This window comes from Diadema setosum, chromosome 22, assembly GCF_964275005.1.
Source record: "Diadema setosum chromosome 22, eeDiaSeto1, whole genome shotgun sequence".
Taxonomy (NCBI): domain Eukaryota; kingdom Metazoa; phylum Echinodermata; class Echinoidea; order Diadematoida; family Diadematidae; genus Diadema; species Diadema setosum.
In genome coordinates, this window is record NC_092706.1 from 17,642,058 (window position 1) to 17,669,027 (window position 26,970).

Genomic DNA, 26,970 nt, shown 5'->3' on the forward strand with positions numbered 1-26,970 from the left:
TACTACTACTACTACTACTGGATTCTCCTAGATGGAGTACACCTGAATGTTTGTTGGGTTTTTTTTCCACACCTCCATCTCTTCTTGAAGGCTTCTACCCAAAATCTAACTGACACATCTGTATCCCATGTGACACACTTGGGCCAAGTACATTGTACTATCAAAGTCTGCTGAACATTGACAATCAATGAAGCTTGTGTAAATTTTGAGTACAACATGCACTTCTGTTTTTATGATGTTGACACATGAATATACTTCAGCATAATGAAGACATTTTCAGGCAAATCATAGTGATACACAACATGAGTCCAAATACATATACATTTTTCTTGTGTTGGTACAAGGATTTATTTACCTTCTTGTTTTTGTACAAGGATTTATTTACTTTCTTAGACTTCTTCACGTTCCAATGAAACCCCAAACTACCTTCATGCCTGTTACACACAACCCACATACAACTGTGTGTGTGGTAAGAATATCATTCACTGAACTTGCTAATTACAATCATAGACATGATGTGTGACAGCAGAAAACAGTTTACTCTGTAAACCAGCAACCTTATCTAAGTCATAAGTATGTATAGCATCTTTCAGCTTGCTACTCAACACAGTAGAGCAATTATAGTTTGCATTACTTGTCAACCTTATTTTAATGCATTTTTCCAGAGGATACATGTACTGGGTATGTGGTCCATGGACCTTACAAGATAGGAAAGCTGAAAATTTGACAACTGTCAAATGCCAGTGACTCACTCGGCAGAATACTTATCATACATCAAATATTGCTCTCTTGGGCATGAATTCAAGAATTATCTCGCAAACACTAAATCAAAAAAACAAATGTGTATAACAAGTACATGTAACTACAGACACAAGTTGCTAGAAATGTTAAACACAATTGCAATTTGTGCTACATGTATATGGCAAAGATTTCTGTAAATCCTGACCTATGTTGATAACAAGTGTCTTTCAAGCAAAGTTGTGGTTTCAACAAATTGTGGTCTTCTCATATAACTTGATTCTGTCATGCTGCTTTTGTACATAATAATAGTCAGCAGACAGTCAAACCAGTACTTAGTTCTTGCACATTTGGTTTATAGACAGGCAGACTTTCTAACTACACTTCAGAAGAAAGAAAACCAAATACACCCCCTTATAATTTTTGCACTAAAGATGTCTATTGATTAGAAAAAGCACTTGTGAATACATCGAAGAAAAGATCTAGATCACATATTCTACCGAAACCAGTTCCTTTGAAGCCAATACAAAGGTCAAGAGCTCTTGCCAGTGTTTTCTAATTTACAATAGTTCATTTATTACAACAATGCACTTGATAAAAATGTGTATTGACTGAAACTTTTTGTGTACATGTATCATGCTCAAGAGTAAAATAAGCCTGCATGTTGAATTGGCTAGGACTATTATAAAGAGTTTGACATAATGAAAACCTCATGTAAGTTAATGCACATGGGACCAGAGCAACTCTGTCTTATTATGCAAATGTAAATTAAAGCATTACTTGACAAAAAAAGTTGACTTCCACATTTTACACAGAGTTTGTGGTATCTGTACTCACCTTTAGTTGTATACAGTGATAAAATGATATATCAACTGCTGCTGTTGTGAACTCTTGGAGTCTATTGATCTCTGAAGTTTTTACCCTTTACTCTTGATGGTGACCTTACACATATATAGTGAAAGGCAAGTTTAGACGTGAACTTCGTAAGTACATTTCATGTTAGCATTACAGATAAGATGGATTAGGGTGATTTTCCCCATACTCAGGCTTCTGAACTGTCAACAGCAGCTGACCACACAGCAAATGTAAAGGATAATGACAAACACACATGCATTTGACACTATCACTTACCTACTTATACTGTATCTGCTGCATGCAACATGTTGCTTTGTGGACTTCAACCAACAGTACAGACCATTGAACCACATGGCTCAGCTTTCTTGCAGCAGTCTTTTATGCCTATTACAGCAAAAACATCTGTTAACAGACATGAGGCCATAAACATGGCTTTAGTAGATAAAGGTGATTGGTAGGCTTGTAAATGTTGACTCGTTTGCAAAACCTTGTTAGGAGTTATATGAAAATGTTAGGACCATTGGCAAGTTGCACAATGTTTACTTCAATCCACTGAAGACTAGTCCCAACTATACTCGGGCAGGTGTCTATGGGAAATGCCTTTTGTAGCAAATCATCCCGTCTTGAATGGGTTGATAAGTAGGATTTACTGTACTTGATATTCGACTTGAACTTGTACAGTCTACATGAATGCAAATGACTGTCAGTACATTCCCTTTTGTGAATTTCTAACTGGAAAAGAGGAAAGTGTCAAACTGCAAACATGTCCATATCTACACAACTCAGATACATGTTGGACATGACTCCGTGTAGTTGCAAATGTACAAGAAGTTAACATGAAGCCTTACTGCATGATGAAATATAAAAATGAGCCTTTGGCTCAGGTGAGCTAACAAAAAGCATTTACAGGCCATATATAAAGAGTGTTCCCCAAATTCATTCTTTGTGTGCCAGACATAAATCTAATGTTGGCTACAGTAGTCTTAGAATTCAGTGCAAAGGATAATTAAGTGGACCACATAATTCACAGAATCACTGTTTATCTGGGAAAGCATACCAACCTATTGAACAATCAACTCCAGTATTAAGTTGAAATTGTCATCAGATTTATGTATCTATGTGCTACATTTATACACATCAAAGAGGGCAATACGACTCCTGGGAAGGCCTAGTTTCATGTCTGCATTGTCTAATATTGTGCAAGTGAAGCATATTTTCAGTGTAATATTTAGCTGGGGTGGAGGGGGATAATGGGTATGGGGTTGAGACATTACTTACTTTCCCTCTCCCCTACTGAAAGAAAGTAACAGCCAATGGCTTACATCAATGAGTCCTGTGTCACTGCTTTATCAAGGACAAGGATTAAAAGCCGAGAGTGACTCCACACTAACAGTGTAATATACACCACTCAGCTGCTTATAGGATCAAACCTGTAGCTCGGTGTACTTATGGGACAAAAATATTCATTTCACATTCATCTAATTCACGTAATTTCAATATACATGCATACTTTCACAGAAAATAAACATTAACATTCAAGGATTATCAAAATTGCTTCATATCATATGATTCCCAATTCTGTTGAGATGCACTCATCTTTAACTTTCGATAGTTACCACATGCCAGTAACATGTATGTACCATCTCAGAATCTCATACACGCCTCATGCTACTCACATCCCTCAGTTGCATATGGTAGATTATCATTGTGTGTTTCCATCTATGCACTACCTTGCCAAGGAAATCACATGGAAACAGCATGAGTATGACATAAAAAAAGCTAGAGAAGACTTCATCTAAATTGCAACAATGAGAAGACAGGGATGTAAGGAAAGATATCCTGACTTGTTGCAATTTACAGCATACCATCCCAAATGGGATGAAATCTCAAGACCCATACATCCTCTTTTAAAAGACCATCCTTCACACCAAGGGTACAATTATCTGAAAAATCTAAAAATTGAAATTTAAAAGTCTATGAATGCACAATTGTGCGAGTCTTGGCATTCATCACTTTTTCTTGTCAGTCAGTCCTGCACCTGCGTTGAACTTGAAGAAGATGATGTCTCCATCTTCTACCGTGTAATTTCTTCCTTGCTGCCTGTACTTGCCATTGGCCTGCAAAGTGCAAGGTAAAAAACCCCAAACAATAATGAAGATTATAAAATGGTGATATGGATCATAATCAAATAATTGGCTGAGAACAATCACATGACCAGTTTTAATTATGCCTAGCATACCCAGCAGGCATACAGTTTTTTACCATCGACTATATAACTAATGATCGGTACTAATGACTGCTCAGAGATACATTCATTGCTGTGGCTTAATATCGTAATCACACTTAATGACATCACAACTGCATACCTCAGCAATGCCCACTCAGTCAGTTACAAGTGTGGGCTCAATCACCTATTTACTGTAATAAGTTTGTGCCAAGTACCAGTGCGTTTGGGCCATTTCTTTAGACATCTTGGTTTTTTTAAAGCAAGTTTTATATGAAACTGATTGGTATTTACCCATAATACAAGGTAAATAAAAAATAGTTCATAAAACCATTTTACAAAGCAAATACTGCACAGGTATTAAGTTTGGGACGTTAGTGGAGATGCAGCTCACTCTCTGGTATTCACAATGTAATGCAACATACACTTGGCTGTGCCTTGTGCATGTTCCACCATTGTATCATATGTGCTGGACTAAGAGTTGAATAAGCTATTGGACGATTCAGATGCTACCAGTACAAAGAAGAAACAGTAGAAATCAATCAAGTATTCAATTTGCGAAGCTTGAGAAATTTGCTGGACTAAAAAATGTTAATTTAGCGGACATTTCAGAGTCGGATCTGGAAGTGTTGCATCTCCACTAATGCACTCTCATCTGTGCATTATTTATATAATTAATCATATAATATGATACAATGATTCAATATGTCTGTATGTATTCCAATCAGCTCATCAAGCATCACCTGAACTGCAATTGTTCTGTTTTCTCTAGTAAACAAATGAGTCACCTTGACATTTCTGAAAAGCCAAAAAACCAAGCTATTGCACTGGTATGTATTTGTGCGAATTTGATATCTCCTACTACAAGTAAAAATGTATTATAAAATGGGTTGCGGAATTCTTGCGATTTGATTGGTCAATTGCCACGCAGTCATTTCTCACTGACTGCACGCGATGTCAATACGATATCCGCGATACGTAAAATCGATACCAATGATAGCCCATTTGTTTACATTTACAGTCGTCTGCTGTAGTTCTCTGCATTTGCCAGTGAGCCAAAATGGCTGCTTATAGCAGCTGCAGCAAAGCTTTGTTTCAAATGCATTCTGACGAAGAGTTGAATAAGCTATTGGACGATTCAGATGCTACCAGTACAAAGAAGAAACAGTAGAAATCAATCAAGTGTTCATTTGCGAAGCTTGAGAAATTTGCTGGACTAAAAAATGTTAATTTAGCGGACATTTCAGAGTCGGATCTGGATACACTTCTCAAAGAGTTTTACACTTTTGTACAGAAGACAGCCAGCGAGAGTTACATGAAGAAATCACTACACTACATTTGATACGGTACTCAGTGCCACTATCTGGACAGCAATAACTTTGACATTTGCAACAAAGCTGCATTTCCAGAGAACAACCGGATGTTCAAGGCAGTGCTTGTGAAGGTAAAACATGCTGGACTAGATATTACTAAGCATAAAGAATCCATTTCTACAGTTGAAATGGACAAAATTCAATCGAGTTCAGAGTTAGACTGTACTACTCCCAAGGGCTAACAAATCAAGGTCTTCAAAGACCTACTGACATTCTCCTGTAACAGGGGTAGGGAAAATGTTAGAAATTTCAGGGTGTCTGATTTGTCTATCCTTCGTGATGATGATAGTATACGCTACGTAACAAAGCAAGATCAACTAACTAAAAATCATCGTGAGAATGACAATGAAAAGACTGGCGGTTAAATGTATGAGGTTTCGCACAGCGATAAGTGCCCTGTCAAATCTTTCGAGAAGTATATCTCTAAACTTCATCCAGAATGTGAGTGGTTATGGCAGAAGCCTTAGAAACAAGCTCCAGAGGATGAAAGCGAGCCATGGTATTGCAACAGGGAATCAACACTCTTCCAGACAAACTAAAGACAATATCTACTGCTGCCGGCTGTAGCAAAATCTACACCAACCACTGCCTCAGGGCAACATGTGTCCTGACACTGGACCAAGCAGGCTTTCAATCATGAGACATCATGTCGCTTAGCGGTCACAAGAGCGAAAGTTCGATCAAAGTCTACACAAAGACGAGTGATGGAAGGAAGAGAAAAATGAGCAGTCAAATTGGCAAACAGTTGTCTCACAAGAGCGAAAGTTCGATCAAAGTCTACACAAAGACGAGTGATGGAAGGAAGAGAAAAATGAGCAGTCAAATTGGCAAACAGTTGTCTTACGTTCAATCTCCTAGTGCTTCTTTATTTACAACTCCAGCAGCTATTGGAGGAACAGGTCAAATATCAGTGGCTTTGGTACCACCACCAACTACTCTCCAACTACCTCTAGCAGACTAAGTTCCTCAGCAGTGTGTCCCACTCACGTTGGCTGTGTCATCAGAGAACAATACCTGTTGACCAGTAGCCATAACTTTAACCCGTTGAGGACGAGTCCCGAGTACACTCGAGCAGGTGTCTATGGGAAATGCGTGTTGTTGCAAAATCAGTCCGTCCTCAATGGGTTAACATTAGTGATTGTGTGGTGCACATTCACAACCATTAGACTTCACCGCCAGCCCAAAATTCTACTTGTATCATAGAGTATCAGAGTTCTTGTTGCAGTAATTGTTCCAGTTCAGCATTCACCAATTGTTATTTCATCTTTCTTCAATTTACTTTCAATCTTAAGGTGAGTATCTGAGCCATATGCACATTCAAAATGCCATTTCCCAAACCATGCATCCAGTAAATGCCAGATGTATGATATTTCCCTGTATCCTGTAAATACTGCATGCATGATTTTTCCATGCATCAAGTAAATTACACTTTGCTCACAGTAAAGCCATATTTTTATGATTTTTAAAAGGATTTTTGACCCATTTTATAACACAGATGACTCTGAGGTAGTTTTGTTTTTTTGTTTTTTGTTTTTGTTTTTGTTTTGTTTTCTGTTTTTTGTGTGTGGGTCGGTAGGAATTGTGTACATGCAGTACCTCTGAATTATCCAAACCCACTGGGCTATGCCTCGTGGGTTCCAACAATTCAGAGGTACTTTGTGTACACAAATCCTACCGACCCACTCAAACTTGTGAGTCATTTGTATACTGTGCCACAACATTTTTGCTCACCTTCACATTTGCCTCACTGCCCAGTTCCTTGAAGTCGTCATATTTCATGACTTCTGCCATGATAAAGCCCTTCTCAAAGTCAGTGTGGATTTTCCCAGCAGCCTGTGGAGCCTTGGTTCCTTTCTAAATGCCACAGAGACAAAGAGCACACAAAAATAACTCTCACTGACGGGAATCAGATTACAGTTATCACAGACTGACTACCGACTTCTTTCATCTGTCATTATTATAATCCACATCAACTTGTAGGAAAAACAGCTGCCCAATGAGATCATGGAATTCTCTAGTCTATTAGTGCGCTGGACATTAATCATTAGACTTCCACCACAATCTAACCACTGCATTAATCAAATAGAAATTTTACTGTGGCGACTAATATGCCTCTGCTATTTCACATTATTTTTCTACAGAACATCTTGCCAATGTGAAACAATAGTTTCATATTATTGGCAAATAATCATCATCTGCATACATCAATTTTTATGACAATACTCTGTCTGAGGCATTTCAAAAATATATACAAAAATGGTTAAATCTTAACATTTTCTTTTGACCTTTCATGCCATGGCCCACAACTTTCCCTACATAAGCAGCGTCCAGTGTACAAGTTTAATCAAGTGTATGTCTTAGTCATTTCGAAGGAAACATCTCTGTATGGAGAAAATACAATAATTCATCAGTATTAAAGTGATATAATTTTTGCATTTCAACCTGACCTTTGACCTCTGACCTTCTACCTCAAGACCCAAAACCTCCCACATAAATCACTGTCAGGCAGTACATGTATATTTCTCAGTTTCATGAAGCTACATTGAGCGATTTCTAAGATATGGAGAATAAAGTGAAACTTGAACATTTTCACTTGACATTTGACCTTGGATCTCTGAACCTATGGCCTAAAACTTTATCTACGGAATCTTTCTCTGGTAATAATATACACTAGGTTTCATGAAAATACCTTCAGGCATTGAAGAGATATGGAGGAAATGGTTAAATTTCAGTATTTGACCTTTGACCTAGAGCATGGGTGCCCAAAAGTTATAGGCACAGCTTCGTCCACTCATACATACACATACCTAGTTTCATTTGGATTCCTCAAATGGTGCTTAAGTTACCCAGTCCACAAAATGGAAGCGTTATAGAAAAAGCTCTGAAAAATGGCAAGAGACTTGGTAGTTTTAGCGGTCTCAATGGCTTTAGGGGACTCAAGGGGGCATGGTGTCCATTTGTATAATCATTCTCTTATCACACCAGCAATATTATCCGCCAAGTTTAGTGAAAATTCGACAAGTGTTTTCAAGAAAAAGATGAAAATGTGGTGAAATCTGGGCACCAATTTGCCACCCCCCCCCCCCCCCCCCCCCCCCCCGGGCCTCACGGGGTGCATCCCAAAATCTATAAATGAGTTTGAATCTATAGTCACCAATCTTTGAACAATACTGAACAACATACTTTCTAAATTGCCTTAGTTCTGCACTCTCCTCTTACCTGAATTGTCCATGCTCTGACTTCATCTTTGCCAGCAGTGAAGAAATATTCCAGCTGTAGAGTCTTGTAGCCCAGTTTGATAACTTTCTCAAGCACACTGCAGATACCAGAAATATACAGCAACTTACACAGGGCATTTACAAATTTGAGGTGCTGGAAAACTGAAACCTTTATCAAGCATTTCAAGGAACACACTTGATGAACAAGTCATCCTGCTTCAGGCCAACATACAGAAAAAAATGAGGTACTATGAATGTATTATTATTTTTTTTTTTTGGCTTCCTCACCCATATCCACTGATCTATGGGACATCCCGTAGTTCACGCAACCGCTGTAAACGCTGATCTATGGGATAATCTGTAGCAGAAATGGCTTGGATGATGGCATCATTTATATAGCTTATTAGAGCCTGTGAACTCTGACCTGATATCCCAGTCCTTAGCATCATTTCCTGTTACTGATATTTTCATTTGGATTTGTATTCACTTCAGAGGTTCACAGTAGGCTGCTGTAGGTCTACATCTATATGAGATCGAACACTGCTGTACGAGTACGTATAGGCCTGCTTTATTGCAGTCCCACCCATAGAGTCTATGAGTTTATAGACCACACAAGTTCGCAGAGCGCAGATCTTTTGAGTTATTATTCAATATTTCTTCATATTTGTAAGTATTATACCCTATGAGTTATATGTGACCCTGCACCACAACACCAACAAAAAGTCGCCAGACATTAATTTTTAGTTGATGGCAGATTCTGAAAGAGCAGACTCTAAGCTTTAAAATGATGTATAACTCAATTCCAATGGACTCTCCGAACCTATCTAGATAATGGAAAGAAAGCACACACTCTGCAAAGTCTGCACTGAGAAAAGAGGCTCTAAAGTACAGGGTCTATTCAAAATCTGTATCTTTACCAAGCCGTGCTAGCTGTGGTATGAATGGGACAAAAAAAACAGGATGCAAACCACTGGAGCAACAACAATGAAGGAATTATCAGATTAAGCTGAAATTAAGCATGCAGTATTAGTACATTCTGTCCGTAATTAATGCCAATTTTCAAAGCAGTAACATTATCTCTTCAAAAGTTATTAGAGTTGAAAGTGAAGAGTGTGCAAAGGATTTGAAAAAGGAACCCCAAGTCACACCTGATCTCACTACTCTACTAGAAAAGGTTGTAGAAAAACTGCTAAAAACACACTTTCCCATTCATTCTATGATCCCAAACTTAAAGGATAATGTAGAAGAAGAATAGCTCTTTCAGATAATATGAAAAACTCAAGATTGACTTGGCTGACCCATTTCACCTTTTTTTAGTCCTCACGTAAAATCAAGGGATGCGACATTTTGTTTGTTTTGTGGTGCACGGTCACATATACCATCGGAAAGCTTACATTATGAAGATTTCAAAATTGATGGTTGTTTTCTGTTTAAAGGCTATGGATATTTCTCATTAGTGGTTCCTTTTAAATAAGCAACGTGATTATTCATAAATATGTAGATTATACAAAAATACTAAAATCACATGACGTCACATAATTCATGACATGATGTTTATTTACATTTTATATGAAAGGCCATTTCTTTCTCTTTCAATTGATATATAGTTTTCCATAGTTTTTTTTTTCATAAGTGTTGGTGACATCACCTTGAATTTGAGACGGCACAGTTTAGTGAATGTATGTGAAATAGTCTCTGGCAGCAACAGCCTTTATACTGCATTACACGACCAACGGATATGGGTTATACACAATTACAGGCTAAGGTATTCCAATAATCACCATAATGTCAATACTACAAAATTGTTTAACGAAAATAGAATAACAGTGTTCTCTGCCATGTATGTACAAAACATGTTCATATCTTGCAATACGAAATCAGGGTTACATGTTATGTCTTTGTGTAGTGCATTGATTTAGCTCTCTAATGATGCTATCACAAATTGAAAGTCTGCAAACTACCAGTAATAAGGTGATTGTCCAAGTACTGTATACACCACATATTTCGCAAGTCTAAATTTTCGTGAATTGGGAATTCCTGATTATTTCGCGAGTGGTTAAATTCGCGATCATGGAGTCGTGTACTGAACGGAGAAATGTACATGTGTATACGTAACATTCACATCGGGATCAGAGTCAATATTTTTGCATGTCTTTAATTTTGTGAATAGCACCCGACTCGCGAAATTCGCGAAAATAAAAACCTCCGAAATATTCGGCATATACAGTATTGTGAGGCAAATTAGCACATTTACCCACAGGAAGAGGTTCGAAGTGGCTAAACAATGACAAAGTACTTCATGCAATAGTTGAAATGGTATGCTGAGAGATATAGAGGAGTAGTTGTACCTGGTTGTACTATGCTCCTGCAGGTATTTCTCTTTGTCCTCATCAGGCATGTCAAAGAGAGTGGCCTCCAGAGAAGCACTGATAGGAATCACACTGGCCCCTGGGTCATTGGTGTCCACCCACTCTTTGATCTTTGCCAGCCTAATGAATAAACAATCAAACACATACAAAAATAACACATATTAGCACAACACACATATTGTTGGCAGTATTAATGCTACAGTAAAATAGTGCCTACTACATAAACAATCAAACACATACCAAAATAACACATACTCTACAACACACGTATTGATGGTAGTATTAATGCTTCAGTAAAACTGTGCTGCCATAGCTACTAACTAGTAATAGATTTGACGGCAATTCTTATTCCAACAAATCCAATACCAATATCATGAGTTTCTTAACTCTACATTAGGTCTACAACTAGACAAACCAGAATGGACTTCACTTTCCATGAAAATCACTCATAATCTACAAAAATGCACTGTAGGGAATGCCAGAAGAGAGTTTCTACATGTATGTGCACTCAATTTTTGTGTGTGCTCACAATTGTATCAATTTTTTTTCTGCCATGAATTCAGCTTAATATACAAGTGTTTGTTCTCCTCGGATGTACTGCAGCATTTCATATGTTAGCTAGCAGATAGCTCACTTTGCAATATTGCATGAACATCAATAATCTGTTATGCATGCACAGTTCTAAATGAACACTTTGCTAATCATGGGCTGAATGGCATGGCGACTGTTTCAATTTTTCTTCCAACTGCATGTTAAGGTTCACTTTCATGAAAATGCCTGTTGGGTGTGCTGCAGAGTTTTCAACTATGATATCAAAGATTTTTCAGGACTTTGAGGACATTTTTAAGAAATGGACCAAAAAAGATCTCTGTCGAATATCAAGAAACAGTATAAGTGAGACTAAAAGTAAAGAAACAGAATGAGTCAGAGAATATAACATCTAAAGCTGGATGAAATTTGTTTTAAAGGACAAGTTCACCTTCATTAACATAAGGATTGAGAGAATGTAGCAATATTAGTAGAACATATCATTGAAAGTTTGAGGAAAATCGGACAATCCGTTCAAAAGTTATGAATTTTTCATGTTTTTGTGCAGTCATCGCTGGATGAGAAGACTACTGCAGTGTGTGATGTCACATGCGTACAACAATATAAGGAAAATATAAAGAGAATTTCACAAAATTTCATCTTTTGAAAAAAGTACACATTCCCTTGACTCGTTACTGACATATGTTATGGGTAATATTATTCCCATTGCCTTTTAGAAAGAGGCAAGTCAAGTGCTCTTTTATTATGCGAAAAAAGTGAAAATATGTTGAATTTTCTTTACATTTCTTTACATTACAGCGGTTCCAACACAAACATTTTAAAAATTCATAACTTTTGCATCGATTGTCCAATTTTCCTCAAACTTTCACTGATGTGTTCTACTAATATTGCTGCATTCTCTCAATCCTTATGTTTATGAAGGTGAACTTGTCCTTTAAGCCACACAGGTAACCTCTGAATTATAAGGAAAGAAAATAGACTTAAAGGAATTGTATGGTTTTGGTTGAGACCTAATGCAGGTTTCTAACATTTTTTGGTGAGATAATGAGATTATGAAATATGAAAGAGCATGTGGAATTCAACGTTTATTTGATGAAAATTGGTTTTAAGATGGCCAAGATATCCAAAAAAGAGCGATTCTAATAAAGTGTGGGACCCACACTTTATTATGATTGCTTTGTTTTACTTTGTTTTTGGATGTTTCAGTTATTGTTGGTTTATTGTCTTATCAATTTCTGTGATACTGTTGTAACGTGACACAATATGTACTCTGTTCTATGTATAGCGCCTTGAGTATCTTTTTTAGGTAGAAATGAGTCTCACTATTATTATTATTATTAAAATGGTATGCTCTGCACTATTTCATAAGTGTTTTCTTGGTATCTCGCAAAAAGTAAAAAGCCCAATTCTCATCTCCACAAATACTGTACCATCCCTTTAAAACAGCATTTACCTTCTATTACATTATACAACTGATGATATATTGACTGACATGCCGGCTCAACATGGCAGGTGATTAAAGGGTGGGAACCATGCTTCACAGTTCTCATGACAAACTGGATGCTAGTGGTACTGGTTGGTGCTTGGAAAAAAAAACCAACAAAACTTATCTCATTATATCACCACACACAGATTTGCATGTGCAACTCAGTAATTGCAGAGATTTATAGTTACTGTATAGTTATTGTACAATAAATCCCAATCAAATGCATCTAGTTAAGCTTGCCCACTTACCTGAAGACACATATGAATTTCTAGATTTCTAGAAGTGAGGTGTTTTTTTTTTTCCACCACTATCTTTTACTTGAGAGCTTCATACTTTCACACTCTTTAGGGATATTACTCATGTCATAGTACACTGTAAGCTTTATGCAGGTACAGATGGATAGGATGAAAAACATGATCAATCACACAATGAAGATGAAATTGATAACAGGATTAAGAATAGCTTGAAGGCACAAAGATAGTAAAGTGGAGGGAATGGGACGGAAGAAAAATCCGACAATTGACAATTTTATTCACCATTTGTTCTTTTTCCTGATGTAATCCTTCTCTGACAGGTTGACTAGGTAGACGATAGGCTTTGCTGTGATCAACAGGTGCTTATTCAAGTACTCAATCTGTTTCATGCAAGAAAAAAAAAAACAACAACTAGAAATGTCGCTATGGCGACTGGCATGCCTCCGCCATAATGTATGGTTCTCCGAATAGGTCTATAGCACAATGTCTTGACAATGTGTGATGACAGTTTCACATAACGGGCAAAATATTAACATGACAGGTTTGTCACAAATGCATTGAATGTTCACTTTCCTTGAACTAGGTTTAATTGGATGAATATGGCTATACTGTCTAAGAGTGCAGGTATTTGGGGATTTGAGGATTTGTACCCAACTTTTAACCCTTTTATAAGTTTAAAGAAGAAGTGAAATTTAGCACTTCCACTTGACCTTTGACCTTTTGGCAAGAAACTCCCAAGAGAATCTGTATTGGGTAATACATTGTACATGCATACACTAAGTTTCAAGAAAAAAATCATGCAGGCATTGCATAGAAAGAGGGAAATAATGACATTTTGATGAGTTGACCTTGACCTTGACCTTTGACCCCTGACCTTTGACCCATGCCCCCTAAATTCCCTAAATGATCACTGCTAGTCAGTACATGCATATATACTAAGTTCCATGAAGATACCTTGAAATATTTGTGAGATGTGAAGAAAAAAATGAAATTTTAACATTTTCACTTGACCTTTGACCCTTGACTTCATGACCCAAAACTCTCTCCAGGGAATCTTTATTTAGTAGTTCATGTACACACCAAGTTTCAAGAAAATACCTCCACGCATTGCATAGATATAGGGGAAATAGTGAAATTTTGAGCATTTGACCTTGACCTTTGACCTTGAGCATGTGTGCTCAACATTTAATAGGCACAACTTCGCCCGCTCATACATATACATGCCAAGTTTCATTATGATACCTCTAACGGTTTTTTAGATACGCTGTCCACAAAATTGATTACGGACGGAAGGACGGACAACCCGAAAACATAATGCCTCTGGAGACACTTTGTGGCGGAGGCATAAAAAACACAGATATCCTGAATTGACAGTATACACACATCTCGCTTTGATTAAAAGAAATGGAATAAAAGGCACAGACCAATATCACAATTATAATGAAATATTAAAATATACTGTGCGTATGTTTGAGTGTCTGTGCATGCATGCATGTAGATATATCTTAATACCAGTTGGGAAGGCCTGTTGTGCAAATAATTTTATCCACTACATATGACTTCATGATCAGTTGCAATTTAGCAAACACAGGGAAACCTACTTCATGACTAATGCATGTTTGACTAGTTTTAACCTGTTGAGGATGGGCTGACTTTGCTACATTTCCCACAGACACTTGCCCAAGTATACCCAGGACTTGTCTTCAGCAGGTTTTAAACGTGCAAAAAAGTCCATCTTTTCTAAAAATTTCTTAGAATAGCAATCCCTTTTTATTTCTTCAGAGCCACTAAATTCCACAACCATTCTTTCAGGGTATGACCACTCTGTTTTAATTAATTTTATTCACAAAACTTACTTTCTGGCCCTATGTTTCACAAATTTGATGATCTTATTTCTTTACAATGTAATGGCTACTCACATCATTGACTCCCCATGCAACATGCCTAATGGGCTTCTTCTCCTCCTCCAGAAACTTCAGGGCTCGACATAAGCATTCCTATTGCCAAGAATTTGGATCATGAAAGAGATGGAACAACAATGAAAATGAATAAAGGAAATAAGATTAATCAACCGTTTCACAAAGCAATCGAGATAAAACAAAAATTGATTATGACATCTCGGCCGCATGGTCTGCTAGTGTAAGATGGTGTAAGAGAGCACAAATTTGCATAACATTTCATCTCCACAAGTACTTCTTAAGAAATACAATTGTATGCACTCTTTTGGGTAAAATGTACACAAATTATCTATCCACAGCCATATGTGACCCTGCATCATAAAACAGACAAAAAGTTGCTAGACATGGATTTTTAGTTAAGGGCAGATTCTGAAAGAGCAGACTATAAGCTTTAAAATGATGTATAACTTAACACAAATGGACTCCCCTAACCTACCTAAATACTGGAAAGAAAGCACAAACTTTGAAAAAGAGTGAACTGAGAAAAGAGGCTCTGAAGTACAGGGTCTTTTCAAGCGCTTAATCTTTCACCAATCCGCGCTAGCTGTGCGACGAAGGGGACAAAACACAGGATGTCAACCACTGGAGCAACAACAATGAAAGAATTATCAGATTAAGCTGAAATTGAGCATGTTCTATTAACACATTCTGTCCATGATTAATGCCAACTTTCAAAGCAGTAGCATTATCCTTTCCAAAGTTATTAGACTTGAAAGTGAAGAGTGTACAAGCGATTTAAAGAAATGAAAAGGGGCCTCTCATACAAACCTGATCATTTTACTCTCCCCCAATACGGGATTGTGGAAAAACTGCTGAAAACACACTTTCCCCATTTGTGTTATGATCTCAAATTAAAGATTAATTTGGAAGAAAAAATGAAAATCTCAATATTGACTTAGTTGACCCATTTCACCTGTTTCGAGTCCTCACGTAAAATAAAGGGATGCAACGTTTTGTTTCTTTTGTGATGCACGGTCATATTATACGTAGATATGTACATACAATATGTATGTATGCATGCATGTATGTGTGTATGTCAATATTAACCCTATTCTAACTGGGCTATTTGAGACCAAGTTTTTACTGGGGGGGGGGGGGGGGTCAATTTGACCCCCCCTTCAGATCTCGGCCGCCGATCGCGCGATCGCCACAAAATTTTACCTGAACATAGAGCCGGATGTCAACTACAAGATTACATGGTCATACAATAGAAAAATGTTGATTTCATATTTTTTAATAAATTAATTATGCAAATTAACGCATGAAATCATATTTTCACCTATAACTCCATCAAAAAGACTGAAGGATTATTAAATTTTTGTGTCAGAGTTCCTCAAGACACATCAAACAATTTTCTTGTAAAAAAATAGTGCAATCAAAATCATTTTTTTTTGTTTTTTATTGTTTTGTTAATTTCTTATGTATTTTATTGTTTTTTCGATCTTTTGTTTTCTATTGTTTTTTTGCCAAAATTTGTTGGAGGCACTTTTTCAAGCTTATCTACATTAGAATTGATTTATTTCAAAGGTTAAAAGTTGAAATAATCTAATTTATATCAATTAAACAAAAAAACACAGTTTGCATTGGATTTGCACACGAAATCATGAATTTGAGCGGTTTTCGGGTTGACATGCATATATGCAAAACATTGCATAACTTCAGAACGGTGTACCCGGACGTCGCAAATTTGGTCTCAAAATATGCGGGAGACTTCAATGAAAAAAGTCATGAAACGACACGGCAAAATCTTTGCGCGTTGCGGAATCGTGGTGCGAAACGTCGAGGGGGGGGGTCAATTTGACCCCCCCCCCCCCCCAGTTAGAATAGGGTTAAAGGGTTCATTGAACAGCAAATTAGGGTAAAATTATTGAACTACTCTTCCAATTTGAGTGACATCCACAGGCATACCTGCCAACCCTGAGACTTAATAAATCTGAACAAAGAAAAATTATTCAAAAATCTGAACTTTCATATATTTCATATACCTTATTATTACAGATATTTCCAAAAAATATCAGAACACACTGAAATTAATGCATTTTCCTTCAGTGAAAAATCTGAATATTCAGATTAAAACTGAACAGTTGGCAGGTATGCTACAGGCATATTCTAAATGAATAAGTGGAGCCAAAAGTACCAGGTACATATCACTTTCCTAATGCTAGGTTTCCACTGTTATGCAATCTGGTACACATGCTGCGATTGGCCATCAGTAGCTGATTGTGGAATTTTTTATAATGTCTGCTATAATTTGCAACACAATTGAAATTGTGGTCTTAATCACGGAGTAATTGTGACTACGTATCTAATCAGATCTTATCACATTTTGAGGTCAGTCATGGCAATCCCATTGATAATAGCAAATTTCTTAACCATCTTGCTCCCTGTTCAGACACAAGGCAGTTTATACCAAAACTTGATAAAGAAATAACGCATAGAGAATCAACGTATAGCCGACAGACCGTTCAGACACTTATCTCAACTGTTCTGGAAAATGTCGTGTATACCGGTATGTGCAGTCTCCCACTGCGCAAGCTGTTATGGTCATGAGTGACAGGTATGGGGTCACCTTTCCTGTGTGCTCCCATTAAGCCCTGTCCAGTTTTACCATTCTATGGTCGCCATACATTCAGACACACAATGGACACGATGGAATGCTGATTCGTCATTAAATTCTAGTTCGAAACGACGGTCAGCGCATCGTTTCGTTGTGCATTGTTTTGTTTATTAATAGTCAACGTTCAGATGTATAAATTCATCATATAGCTATACCGTTTTGGTATAGCAATACCATTCTAGTATAAATTCTTTGCGTCTGAACACCCTGAAAATTGTTTCTACCATCACTGCAAGTGCCACAACTGACCTTAAGATTTGATAAGATCTGATAAGATCACCACAATTACTACCACTCCCACCACCACCCCGATTAAGGCACCGTTTCAGTAATAATACATATTGTGACTGACATAAACAAAAATTCCACAATCAGTTATAAATGGTCAATCATGGCCAGCATTGTGGATCACACAACAGTCAGAATCCAGCATAATCACCTTGTGCTTTATATCAATCAGTAGAATTACACTTACATATTCTGGTAATGACTTCTTGTCTCCCCCACGAGTGACTTTCTTTTCGAGGTCACTGATCCTATCCCGGAGAAATTCAATGTCCTTCAGTCTCAGCTCATCAAAGATAGTGCCCAGATCCCGAACGGGGTTTACATCACCATCCACATGGGTCACCTCCTCATCAACAAAGGCTCCTACAGGGACAGTATAGAGAGGGAAATGTGGAGAATATACTCTATTACCGGCAAAGCTACACTTTTGTTTTTTCTAACTGTATTTTTTTTTCTTTTTTCATCCACAAAAAGCATGGAAATGATCATGAAAACACATGCCAACAACAGAAACAATGTTGTTTATAGAATGGGTAGCGAAAATCCTCATTGATCTCACTGGTCGAGATCTGTGTGCTGATTTTATACTAGCCGCACACAGTGGCAAACATGTTATCGCGCACTAAGCAAGCAGCCACGCACTCAGTATGAGACGCCTATTGGCTAAAAAACATGCATCCAGTAAAGTACTAGATCCATGGTATTTCAGGCTTCGGTCTATGGCAAGCCAAAAGGAAATGCATCCAGTAAATCTGCGATCAAGTATTAGTAACATAATCGTCACTATAACACAGATGCATATGTCTTTTCATGCGTTAGTCAGAATAGTGTGCATGTGGTAACTACTGAATTTAGTCTTAACGGACAAAGCTTTGCCTCATGGGTTAAGCATTCCATAGCTACCATAACAATTCTGACTGATGCACTCAGACCCGTGCGTCATTTGTATAATGAAATCTGTGAGCACAAATTTCAGTAGATCAGGAACATCATATTTTGATGACTTTTATCAAATGAGATCCTATTTCTTTGAAGATAAGATCAGGTTCTGAAAGGATCAGAAGTTTTGGAGCATTCAATAAAAAAAAAGTTAGGTTTTGATATCATTTTGCAGTATTGTTACTTTGGTTTTGTTTAACTTCTATTCTCTTTATTTCCTTCTCAATAGATGAACACACACAACAGCAACAACAGTGATACCAGAGAGTATTCCTATCAGTAGTGGTTTAGGAACATTACATTTAGGTGAGTTAGATACATGTATGTGACCTGGCATCACAAAACAAACAAACAAACAAACAAACAAACAAACAAACAAAAAAAGGACAAAAAAGCTTTCCAAGTAAGATTTTTATTTTTTCATTTTTTTAATATTTCTTTTTTAATAGTCAGACACTAAAGGGAGAATTTCTCATTTGAAAATGATATAAAATGCATCAAAATTGATTCTCCTAGCCAAATACAGTAAGATGCAGAAAACAAAACCCCTGGGAGTGTTACTCTTGAGAAATGAGACTAAGAAGGGTCCACTGAAGAGCACTGACTCACTCTCCATTGGGCACACACTGAAAGGGGGGTTTCAAACTCTATGGAAACCATGACATGTATGATGGGACTATCAGGATACTGTGGAACCTGGAATACATTAGAAGTACATTGCACATTCTGTTGATGATTTTTTTTTCCAAAGTATTCATGCTACAGGGGAAACTCAATATAACGAGATGGCTGGGACCGAGTCGTTTTCCTCCTTATAAACGATATCTTGTTACATGTATATCAGTAGGCATGAAAAAAGCATAACATTAAGACATTAATTTACACATGTGGGACTACCCATCACCTTTCAATCAACACTGATTACCTGGTTATGTGTCTAAAGGAATTACTCACCATTATGGGTAAGAAGATGTTTTTACGTTTTTACATAGATTTGTGTGGAAGGAAATTTGGGACCAGGCAATTTTCCTCGTAATAGCGATATCTCGTTAAAAAAAAACCAGTGCAGTGTTCGTTATATTGAGTTTCCCCTGTATCGCCAACAATTTTGCATACATCCTGTAAAGCATTCATGAGACCTCTAAACAGGAAATGGAGGAAACCAAATACCATGTCAGTGATTGTTGAGACCATAAGTGAAGGATTTATTATTCATTCAACACTAGTTAAACAATATTGAATGTTTATGAAACGACTGTCTCACACTCTCACATGACAATTACAAGCAAACTACATTTATTATTGCACTACAAACAATAATCATTCACCACTGTTTACTGCTATTGTAAATACGGGGGATATCGATAGAGAATTTTGAAGATTTGTATGCAAGTATTGGAGGACTTACTTGTGAGATGAAAGATGGCATCACAGGCTTTGATGTGAGAAAGGAAGGCATTGCCAAGACCTTGGCCTTCATGGGCACCAGCCACTAGCCCAGCTATATCTGTGACATGCAGAAATGCTGGAATTTTGCTGGGGAAAGAAAACATAAAACTTGCTATTAATTTGAAGGGTATGTAGCCATAGTTCAACAAAAACTACTGCGTGAGTATCACACATTCTTGTCTACATTTTGTAACTCTCCCTTTGTTAGGCCTCTGCCCTGGAGAGGGTCAGAGGCATTAGGGAGTTTTCGATTGGGTGAACGAGAAGGACGTGCCGCCGAGCGCAACCGTACGTCAAGGCGTCACGTCTGTACGTTGAGCCGCTGCTAAAACACATTTCGATTTCGGGCGTCACGTCTCGCTACGATGGCGTGTGCAGGAGGCAACCTGTGCCTTGGGTGCATTATGCCTTATTTGTGACTTGTTTCTGTACTTGTAATATTTATTTTGTCTTTGACTACATGTCGAATAAGTATCCTGAGCATGGTAAGACTATAAGGTAAATGCACTGCACCAGCCTATAAAGCACCGAGATGTGATTGCGTACAGCATTACGTGTAAATGCATGTGTGGGACTACGGTATGCAGTTGCAAAGTGCGAGACAGTGAAAGCGGGCAAATAAATTGGGTAACAGAGGCTGTAGTTTGTATGTCAGCGCTGCTGATGTGACGTATGAAAATCATAAGCTTTCATGTAATTAGAATATCAATATTCTCTCGAAAGGAAGAGGAAAACAAGTGAACTAAGCACGGATTTCCCGAGAGTCATCGTGCTCTTTCGAACGATTTTCGTCTATCGCGAGAGGAGTGTGACGTCATGGATAAGGTGGGTTGAGCGCGGCGCAACCCATTTGGGTGGACGGTGATAACCGGGGTGAACGCGTTCGAAATTTGTGCGATGAGCCGAGGGTCGACACTCGCGCATGCGCAGTACGTAAAAACTACGTCATAACAGGGTGACGCCTGGCTCAACGTGCAAATCGAAAAGTCCCTATTACCGTACTTATGGAGTTGTCCATCTCTCCATCCATCTATTTATTTTGTCCATCCCCAAGTTCATTAGTGCAATTTAAGAAACACCCCTCTCATGAAGTGTAGATGCAGTGACTAGATTTTGGGGAAGATTTCCTCGGCGAAAGGTCAGATCCATGTCATTGAGCTTTGGTTAAAAATTAGAATTTTCAAGTGCAACTTAGTATGAACATGGTTCAGTGGTAAAAATCAATAGCAGGGTGATAGGAATAACAATGATTATATATGCTCAAAGATCACTGTACTTTTGCCAAAATATCTCTAGTCAATTACTCATCAGCTAGGAATTTATAGGTTTGATATGAAATTGGCAAACAGGGTAAATGTGACTCGACAAAAAATTTGCATGAACAAAGTAGTGGTAAAATTAAAGGTCAAGGACAAAGGTCAATATACTTTGAAAAATACTATTATTCAGCCAGTTCAGGTGTGAAATATCTACTGGTACTGTAATCTAGTACAAAAACTGAAACACATACTAAAAACCAAACTGTTGCCTGAAATAAAAGTGGTGAAAGTTAGAGGTCAAAGGTCACCACAATTTAATGCCCATGTTATTCTCTAGCTGCAAATTACATAAAATGTAAGTTACATGATAACATGACTTGAATCAGCAGATAGATGTAATTTGGAAATATTCTTTTTAAAGAGGGTTAAAGGTCAATTTTCCTGGTCAGAGGTCAAGATCAATGAGCTGCATTGAAGCATAAATGGCGAGCTTTGTACTAATGGCAGACAAGTGATAGCATCAGACACAGAGGCATCCAAGTTGGCTGTGTACAACAGTCAAGTACATCTAGGTTTCTTTTGGTTCCTTTGCTTGAAACGGGGCGCGGAGCAAATTCGTTGTTTTGTCATCTACGCGCATATGTCTAAAGTAAACTACGTAGCCTAAGCCCTGCGGATACCCTAAGACAGCTAAAATGGTTTCAGATGTGGAACAAATTGAGAATATCTAGGACCCTAGATGAAGAATATAAAGCAAATAATCAACTTTTAGTTTCGGGCAAAGAGACAAACTATCACTTCCTCGGCGATCTGAATGTGCACACTATCTTTCCTCCGCTGCGCTTCGGAAAGATAGCTCCATCCAGATCGCCTCGGAAGTGATAGTTTGTCCCATCACCTTCACCAACGTTGATTATTTGCTACTATACTGATTCAAATTTTGACATTGGTTGTTTCTATCCCTCATTCACATTTTAGAACTATTTTGAGGCACTAAAGCTAGGTTTTTGTTTCATCTACAAATGGTAGAGTCTGCCTTTAAGTTAAAATACAGTTACAGAACACCCACTGATGTCCAATCACATTATCCCTGAACTTGAGTGTTTACCTGGCAGGCTTGAAATACTCGCAGAGAAAATCATAGCGGACATCAGGTACAGGAACACGACTTGTCTGTCAAAAGGAAAAGGGGTATATTGGTTAGACCAACCAAATAAAAAAGAAAGAAAAGAAAGACAGAAAGTGCTTCAGTATGATACAACTGCCTTTGAGCCCATTTTACCTCTGATAAAAAAACATCATGACAAATTTACTTCCAACTGCTACTTTCAAGACAATTGGTAGTCAGACTTGTAAACATAGAGTTGCTGACATACTATGTTACGGCACATTTTGGTAACTGCATATTTTGGTAAATTTACCAAAATGTGCAGGACATTGACGGCACATTTTGGTAACTTTCTGCTCCTCAACAATCATCACAAAAATAAATTGTCAGTGCAGTTGGTTTTTGTCCCCACTGAATGAGTTCAGCAGCTTAAAGGCCGTGTCACACCTTTCCGGGCAAGCTATGCGGGCTTGTTGCGAGTAAGGTTTTCCCAGCACGCAGGAAAACTATCTTGCCCATAGTTGCCGGGAGCTGCGCACGCAAGTCCGATTTACCCGCAGCCAAATTTTGAGCAGCACCTCGCAGGCAACTCCCACGCAGGTATTTCGCAGTCCCTGTATGCAGTCAGCGCGGCCAAGATAATGACATTCTGTCATTTCTTCAGATGAATTTCTGAGTTGTCAGCACCCACACACCTGGCACGCAGGTCACACAGAATACCCACATGAAGAACATAAGTAGCACGCATCCAGGAGGTAAGACACATATATGCACAACTCGCGCAAATCCTTGTCCGCCCTCAGAAATTGTCCGGTATGCTGAAAAATCCTCACACGCAACAAGCCCGCCTAGCTTGCCCGGGAAGGTGTGACAAGGCCTTAACATGGTTACGGGTAAAAAGGATTTGCATGCGCACCTCTGGGCGACTACGGGTGAGATACGTGCTAGGTATTGTTACGTGCAGGTCATCTGCGGGGACCTCTGGGTAGTAAAAACTGTTCTTCGCAAGTCGCACGTAAGGCCGTGTCACACCTTTCCGGGCAAGCTATGTGGGTTTGTTGCGAGTAGGGATTTTTTCAGCACGCAGGAAAATTTTCTGTGGGCGGACAAGAATGTTTACGAGTTTCATGCTTGTATCTTATTTGCTAGACTCGTGCTACTTACCTTCTACTTGCGTGTATTCCGTTTGACTTGCGTGAGAACTTTGAAACCGATCCGTTTGCTGTTACGAGCGACTTACTGGTACTGTGAAGTACCTGTGGTGGAGTTGTCTGCAAGGTGCTGCCAGTAAGGGTCTCCTACTGGTGTTCTGCGTGTACCCCCGCAACTCACTCGGAACATATTTTGAACATGCTCAAGGCCTTGTCATACCGTATCTGGGGAAGTGTGACTTGCAGGGAAGAAAATTTGCTACCTAGAGCTCTCCGCAGTTGGTCCGCACCTGACAGTACCTAGCGTGTATCTCGCCTGTATTTGCCCAGAGGTGCGCACGCAGGTCCGATTTACCCGCAGCTAAGTTCACAGCATGACCAAAACTTTTTCCGGGCGAGTCGTGGGAATTGCCCGCAGAGGTACACGCAGAACGCCAGTAGGGGGCCCTTAGCGGCAGCACCTCGCAGACAACTCCCACGCATGTATTTCACAGTCCCCGTATGCGGCTAAATTAATGACATTCTGTGGTACTTCTGCCATTCCTTCAGAGGAATTCCTTCACTGAGTTGTCAGCCCCACGCACCTGACTGGCAGGTCACACAGCATACCCGCACGAAAAGCAATCTCCGTAGCTTACTCGAGCCTTCAGCTTTGGTGAGCTAAATGTGACCAGCGACAACGGTTTCAGGCAAAAGTCAGGAATTTTGAAAATTGACTTTTTCATTGAATCACACTGCCCATTTCCTAAGCTTTCCATTGATATAAAACACTTGTATTCTCCGGCACCGTAAGTGGGCATAAAAGCAAAATATAATGCACTTTTTAAGTTGTTAGTCTGACAAAATAATGAGAAAACGGGCTTTGAAGATTCACCTCTTTCTCAAACATAATGTCCGAACGGCGATGCGAGGTGATAATCACCCATCCGTACGATGGTGCCAATCGAGATTAAGCTCCGCCTCTAGCAACCACAGTGGCTTCTGATTGGCTCACTGATAGAGTCAAATTTCCCGGGCACCTTCCTCGAAACTCGGCGTTTGGAGCCGACATACCCAATGTGTTTCGCTCGGGTTTGCTTACCAGTACGTCTTTCAAGATGGCGGATACGATAATCGCATGCATTGAAGCCTAACGGTGTACGTGTGTATGGTGCACGCATTACCCAATCGCATCAACACACCATGCCCGCATGTAAACGTAACTGAGTGGGTGACGAATCCGTATCTACACCTTTACAAATCGCGTTTTAATTAATTATGGTAACGTTGATTTGTCTCTAAATCTTTGGGGACGTTTCGAATGCAGAAAAATTGCTAGAGATGGCAAAGGGTCACGTTTCCTGTTTTGTTTTCAAGCCATGCCTGGTGTGCACTGTGCGGTGGTGTTTATTATAAAAAACACACAAACAAACACAATTAGTTAGTTTTCAGGTGCAATCTTGACATGCAGTATTTGAATATTGGTCATTTATGACCGCTCCTTTCCTCTCATCTAATGTCATTTGAGTCAACCTGTTGTTATAATAGGCCTATTTACTAAGAGTTGACAGTGAGAATATTGTAAGTTTTCTTTTCACACAGTTATGTCATAATATATTGCAGCAATATTGACGAATGAGTTTGTGATCGCATGTTGCATGATTTGTGTGGTGATTCACGACTTCTGATGTGAGCAAACCATGTTCCATGTGAATCTGTTGAAAGTTAGCACTGCCGTTCACGTTTTGTGCACTGCCGCTGTCGAACATTGCTGTAGTTTAGTGAAGCGTGGATAGAAAGCCACCTTAACAGCATGAGAGCGAGCGTATCTATTGTAGCAAGCTGCCAAAAACAATGGAGCATAATGTATGCACGCGTGCACAAAACATGCCAGAAACGCTCAAGACATGTCTCCGAAAGCCGAACTATATAAATGCATGCAATGCACCAGCCAATCGCATGCAAGACCCTGCGCCGTAGCAACACTGGGCATATTGGCGTGGCGTTCGAAAGAAGCTCGAAACTGACGAGTGTGATCCAACATAGGGTGTTTAAAATTCCATTTTCGATAGGAAAAACTTAGTCTTATGACATGAAATTTGGCATAGACGTAGAAAACATATCAAAGATTCGATTTCTTCAAAAAACCAAAATCAACAAAAAATCTTTGTACCCCACCTGGGAGGGAATTTGCTCATTGCGATTTTTGCCTCAAACCGTTGTTGCAGGTCACAAATGTGTCTTGCCTGTCTTTACTGCTGCAGCAGGACCATATCACCTTAACTCCTTGACCGTACTATAAATCTCAAGCCCATCCATGGGTTTTCAGTTCAGTTACCAAAATGTGCAGATTGTCCAAAATGTGCAGGCAAATCCACTTTTAACTGCACATTTTGGTAACAGTTGATCCCGTCAAGTATAGGTGCACTATCGGCACATTTTGGTAAATTACCAAAATGTGCAGTTACCAAAATGTGCCGTCACTAACAAAATGTGCCAATTTACCAATATGTGCCGTAACACACACCATTGACATTATCCATGTCCATACTGCACTTCTAATAGCAAACCCTTCAGTTTGAAAGAAAAAAAAACCCAAAACAAGTGAAACATGGCTGATTATATCAACCACTATCAGAAGTCAACACTTCAATATTTCTAAAGACCATTTTAGTAGTGGAACACAAAGAAAACAAGAGATCAAGGGGTCTCGCACTCACATGAATATCGTTCACCATCCATGCATTCTTGCAGACTCTTACCTGAGAACATTGGAAACTTGGGGGGGGGGCAGCTCTGAGAGCTGGGGGTCATAGTTTCCATTTGCATATTTTATCACACTAGCAAAAATACACGTCAAGTATACTGAACTTTATGGAATGTTGGACTATGCAGTTTGGAAAAAAAAAAAGACTTAAAGCTCGATCACTTCTGATTTTAGAGAATAATATGTGACCCGCTACAACAAAATGATCCTAAAGTCGGGCGAGGTCGATTATTTGAAAATTGCATGACAAAATTCCCTAATCTTTCTGCTTTAAATTGATATATAACTCATGTTATGAAAACAATCGGCTGCGGAGATATCGATGTTTAAAAGAGAGCATGTCGAGACGTCTGGGAAATCACTGTTTCGAAAAAAAACGCCCTGAAAGT

At 38.7% G+C, this 26,970-nt stretch overlaps 1 protein-coding gene and 1 pseudogene across 1 annotated transcript in view; one reads left to right on the forward strand and one right to left on the reverse strand.

Moving 5' to 3' along the window:
* Positions 1-281: 281 nt before the first annotated feature.
* The window catches only part of LOC140245466 (obg-like ATPase 1), a 30,911-nt gene continuing 4,222 nt past the window's right edge, over positions 282-26,970 (reverse strand). Inside the window, exons 5-13 of the mRNA XM_072325040.1 lie at positions 22,685-22,749; positions 20,277-20,404; positions 18,117-18,292; positions 14,986-15,063; positions 13,349-13,446; positions 10,757-10,897; positions 8,410-8,506; positions 6,922-7,044; positions 282-3,710 (exon numbers count right to left, since the gene is read on the reverse strand). Of these exons, the coding sequence (XP_072181141.1) occupies positions 3,603-3,710; positions 6,922-7,044; positions 8,410-8,506; positions 10,757-10,897; positions 13,349-13,446; positions 14,986-15,063; positions 18,117-18,292; positions 20,277-20,404; positions 22,685-22,749 (1,014 nt within the window). The 3' untranslated portion in view covers positions 282-3,602. The remainder of the gene's footprint in view (positions 3,711-6,921; positions 7,045-8,409; positions 8,507-10,756; positions 10,898-13,348; positions 13,447-14,985; positions 15,064-18,116; positions 18,293-20,276; positions 20,405-22,684; positions 22,750-26,970) is intronic.
* Positions 4,878-6,151, forward strand: LOC140245518 (uncharacterized; annotated as a pseudogene).